This window comes from Macrosteles quadrilineatus, unplaced genomic scaffold, assembly GCF_028750875.1.
Source record: "Macrosteles quadrilineatus isolate MER2022 unplaced genomic scaffold, UCM_ALF_1.0 Scaffold_1__1_contigs__length_201487025, whole genome shotgun sequence".
NCBI classification, from domain to species: Eukaryota; Metazoa; Arthropoda; class Insecta; order Hemiptera; family Cicadellidae; genus Macrosteles; species Macrosteles quadrilineatus.
The window spans coordinates 96,357,667-96,362,439 of NW_026542594.1; the positions used below are offsets into that span (position 1 = coordinate 96,357,667).

General features: G+C 42.7%; 1 protein-coding gene across 1 annotated transcript; it reads right to left on the bottom strand.

Moving 5' to 3' along the window:
• Nucleotides 1-272: 272 nt before the first annotated feature.
• Nucleotides 273-1,964, bottom strand: LOC128999094 (uncharacterized). Its single transcript, XM_054425452.1, has one exon. The coding sequence runs from the start codon at nucleotides 1,962-1,964 to the stop codon at nucleotides 273-275; it is 1,692 nt and encodes a 563-aa protein (XP_054281427.1).
• Between the last annotated feature and the right edge of the window lie 2,809 nt (nucleotides 1,965-4,773).

Below are 4,773 nucleotides of genomic sequence, written 5' to 3' on the forward strand. Positions count from 1 at the left end.
CATGAAGTTTTCCTTGCACCAGGCGTCGATGTTAGTGAGAGAAAGTTGGAGGCGCTCAAAGTCAGAAGCCAATGACACCGAGCCAAATACCTTAATATCATCGGCAAACATGAGAAACTTGGTGAGGATGACGTTGCCAATGTCATTCATGAACAGGTTAAACAGCAAGGGACCGAGGTGGGACCCTTGCGGGACTCCAGATAGGACACTGAATGGCGTAGAAAGGCACCCGTCGTACTTGACTACAAGGGTTCTGTTGGTCAAGTAGCTGTTTAACCACTCAAGCAGGGCCCCCCCACACCATATCCGGCGAGCTTTGCCACAAGGATGTTGTGATTGACCTTGTCAAAGGCTTTGGAGAGATCAAGGTAAACACAGTCAACTTGGAGAGCATCGCCAAAAGCGGCCATGACGTATTCTTGAAACTCCATCAGGTTTGTCACTGTTGAGCGTGAGCGCAGGAAGCCATGTTGAGAGGAGGAGATACATTTACGGAGATGAAAATAGAGGTAGTCCAAAACAATGCTCTCGTACACCTTGGCAACAGCAGAGAGAATGACAATGGGCCGATAGTTTCTGACATTTGAACGATCACCAGATTTGAAGATGGGGACGACAAAGCCACGCTTAAGGGCCGATGGGAAGTTTCCAAGTGAGAGCAGGGATGTAAACCAGATAGCCAGATGAGGAGCCAAAATAGGGGCACAGTATTTAAGAACGCACGGAGGAATAGCATCAGGACCGGCTCCCTTATTTGGGTCAAGCGAGGCAAGTTTGAGTTGAACGTCTGAGGCTGTGATGACACATTTAGTGATGGAGAAGTTCCAGCCAAAGTCGAAGACAGGCGAGGGAATTTGGTTCTCCGTGAAGACGGATGAAAAGTAGTTTGAGAATAGTTCGCACTTTCCGGCAGCACACTCAGCTTCTCTACCATCAAATGATAGTTTAGCAGCAGGGGATGGACTGCTCTTGAGTCTGTTGACGTGAGACCAAAAAGATTTTATGTTATGAGGAATGTCGTCTTCAATTCTTTTTAAGTAGTCTCGATGACACTTGGTGGCTAAAGACTTGCACTGGCTTCTCAAATTGCGAAAACTTTCACGATGACGAAGATTTCCTGAGGTTTTAAGAAGTCGATGGGTGGCCTTCTTCCTTAAGACAAGTCGTTTTAGCTCCTCGGTAAACCAGGCAGGAAAGCTTGAGGATTGAAGCTGTTTTGTGGGTGTATGTTGAGATATGATTGAGCCAAGGTGGTCGCAGAAGTCAGAGAAGGCAGATTCGACATCAGGTAGAGAAGAAGGTGAAGGATAGTTAACGTTCTGCAGATCACGAAACACAGCGTCCAAGTTGCATTTTCTGAAGTCAGGTACGATCCTGACGTCCCTCGAGGCTGAGCGTTTCTGCAGCAGGATTGAGCAGGAGAGCGCAGGGTGATGAATGTCTTCGGCAACAAGAAGGTCGTCAGCGCGGATGACTGCAGTTGTAGGAGTAGATGAAAAAATGAGGTCCAGGTAGACACCTCTGCGATTTCGGATTTTGTTGATTTGGGAGAGGTTGTGAGTATAAGCTAAGTTGCGTAGGTAGTTTGAAGAGGAATCGCCTTCGCAGGAATCAAGCTCACCCCAGTCCGCTTCAGGTTTGTTAAAATCACCGAAGAGAAGCACATCATCCACGAAGTTAGAAGATGAGAGGATATCCTCCACCACGTCACAGAAGTCGGCATAGACGATGGCAGGCTGGCTGGGGGGGATATAGACAGAGCCCAACAAGATGCGACGGGTTCCAGAAGTACAGGTAACAAAAACGCATTCCGAGGAGCAGGCATGCAAGGGGACAAGTTGACATGCTAGGTGATCACGTACTGCTATGAGAGTACCACCACCACTGATCTTATTGCTCGTGGCCAAAGATCTGTCACATCTGAAAACGTTAAAACCAGTGAGGCCAAGTTCTGAAGAGTTCATGTCAGGTAAGAGATTCGTTTCAACCAGGGTGATAATATCGTAGGAGGAAGTTGTAGCACTGATTGAGAGTTCAGAAATTTTGCTTCTTAAGCCATTCACATTTTGAAAATAACAACTGAGGTGATGCGGTGCGCCGTTGGGAATTATTCGTTTTTTGAATTTTTAACAATCTGGGGGATGTTGTTTAGGAACCTTATGGTGAGATCCTTTTCGCCACGGGTGGTGCGTTCCTTTAATTCGGCATTGAGGTTTTGAAGGTGGGCGGCTTCACGGGGAGTTCTGTCTCTGGATAGCTTGACGGAAGAAAATCGTGGATTCAAAATGGTCCCAGAGCTGGCAAAATTCTTCATTGCAGTGATCACATCGGAATTGCTGCCAAGCACAACTTTAAGAGGCCGAGGTTTGTCAGGTTTTTTACCACCAACACGGAAAGTTTTGATCCCATTGTTAGAGAAATTAGGAATGAGGGTTGAGAAGAAGGAAGTGGCCAATTCCAGATCATGTTTTTTCCTGGCATCAACATCACCCACAGATGATTCTTCCAGATTGTAGATCATTAAGTTTTTAGCGCGGCGGGTGCGCTCGTTTAGCTCAGCTATGGTAGTTTCCAGATCTGTGGAGGGGGATGCATTTTTGTCTTTTGATTCAAGCAGGGATACCCTGACCTCGATTTGATCCACTCTAGGTTCTATTGCTGACAATCCAGTACGAATGGTAGCAACTTCGTTCTTTATATCAGCTACATCATTTGAAATGGTATCAATTTTATTTACTTTGTCTAGTAGAGTATCAAGTTTGCCCAGTACCGAGGACATTTGGGAGGTGAGTAATGCGTAATAATGTTGGTTGGAAGTGTTCACACAATCTGTTCTGGTGCAGTGCCATTTTGCGTTGGCATTTCCAGAAATCCGCTGGTACTCTGTTTTGCTCATAGCAATGCAAGTCCTGTGAAACCATCGTTGACAGGGGCCATCGCAGCTGACGCCTTCCTCGGTATCAAAGACTTTTTTGACGCAAATAGGGCAGGAGGTAGACATGATGTAAGAGAAGAAACACGGCTCCCCAGTGACCCGACACTTGTTATAGTACTGCCTGCGCAGATCTAGAAGGCTGTGGATTTTGGACGTCCAGAGATTCCCCTGTGGCGACAGGTTTGGTCACAACGAGAACGGTGGAAATGGAACGAAAGATGGGCCTAGGTTTGACGATGGGTTGATGTTTGGATGGTTATTGCAGGGCAGATTGTTAATTACTTGACGAGTCCCATCAACATATAAACTCACTGTAGTGTAGTTTGTTGTGCAAAACTCCAGCGGAGCCGAGCAGCCAAAACAAGGTAGGTGACAAGAAAATCAAAAATTAAGCGGAGTCATATCACAGTAACACTTTAAGTCTGCCATCTTGGTTTTTTTTTCTTCAGAACTTGCACATGAGATCCTAAAAAAATAAACCAACGGATGGCAAAAGCGCAGACTAGCCTAGTTGGTAAAAGTATCAGCCTGTATTGTGTGTTTTATTCAATTTATTCATTGTAAACGTTGTTACAGATAAATATGATATCTGGTATATGTCACATCATTATGAGAGGAGTAATCTGCGATTGAAACGGATGTGACCACACCGATAGTACTGGCAGTGACAAGGTCCCGTTACGTTTTAAGGTTAGGTGCGTCGCGCAACCTCCCTGCGCATACCCATCGATATATACAACACGCGCATACCGCATGAAAAGTTGCCAACTCTTCAGGGGCCCTAATTTTGAAATGGTTGACTGTTGAGTTGAGTTTGAGTCCCTCACTTTCCAATCGTTTCGTATTTTTGAAACGATTTACAGTTGACTTATCCAACCAAAACTACTCACCACCTATCGAGCTGTTGAGTGGACGATTCTTCTTCATCTTTCGGCAAAAATTGCTCATTTTGAGTCGACGCCATATTATTATTACTTTAATTTACTAATTGTGAATTGCGATTAGAGGTTGTATTATTTGTTGTCAATGTCATAGCACCCAATATACGTGATCATTTTCTGTAGAACATTTTTTTAATTTTATTTAAATTACTCGCCTAAAACGGCTCGTATTTGTGGCCTAAGGAGTTTATCGACTGAATTTACTGTTTATTATTGGTTTTATCGATTGATGATTACTGATTACGGTACTATTGCCCTAGTGCTCTTCCATGATCCAAGAGTTTTCTCTGTTATCAGAATCTTGCATCAGCTGGAACAGGGCTGTCATTGCAGGTAGTTGATTTGTTATTTGTGATACTAATAAAATTGGTCTTAAATTAAGTACTTTATCAGTTTACATTACTAGTTTGCATTACTAGTTTACAACAATCAACTAGTTTTTCAATGACAACTATGATGAAAGAAAGGCTTTTTATAGTATAGTGTCAAAAGATTGAAATTTACAACATATCGGGTCCATCATAAGCTTGTACCCATCATTCTAAGATTAAAAACACTGTACTAAGGCTCTAAGACAATACTGTATATTACTTTGTTTAAATTAAATAAGTTGAACAAAGTCAATTATTGGTGTCTAAATATTCTGTTTAAATCAACATAAACTACCTTCTACATTGTCTACTACCTGTACCATAAATTTACAATTGGCTGTATTTCAAAAGTATAAAGGTCAAATTTCATGGTTATTTAAGCAACTAAAATATATAAATCGCCAAGAAATATAATAATAATTCACCATATACTGCATCATTGTATGAAAAATGGCAAAAGTTAACAGTAATCACCTTGTGTTGAAAAATTTTTTCAAATGGATTTTTGAGCCCCAAATATGCAATT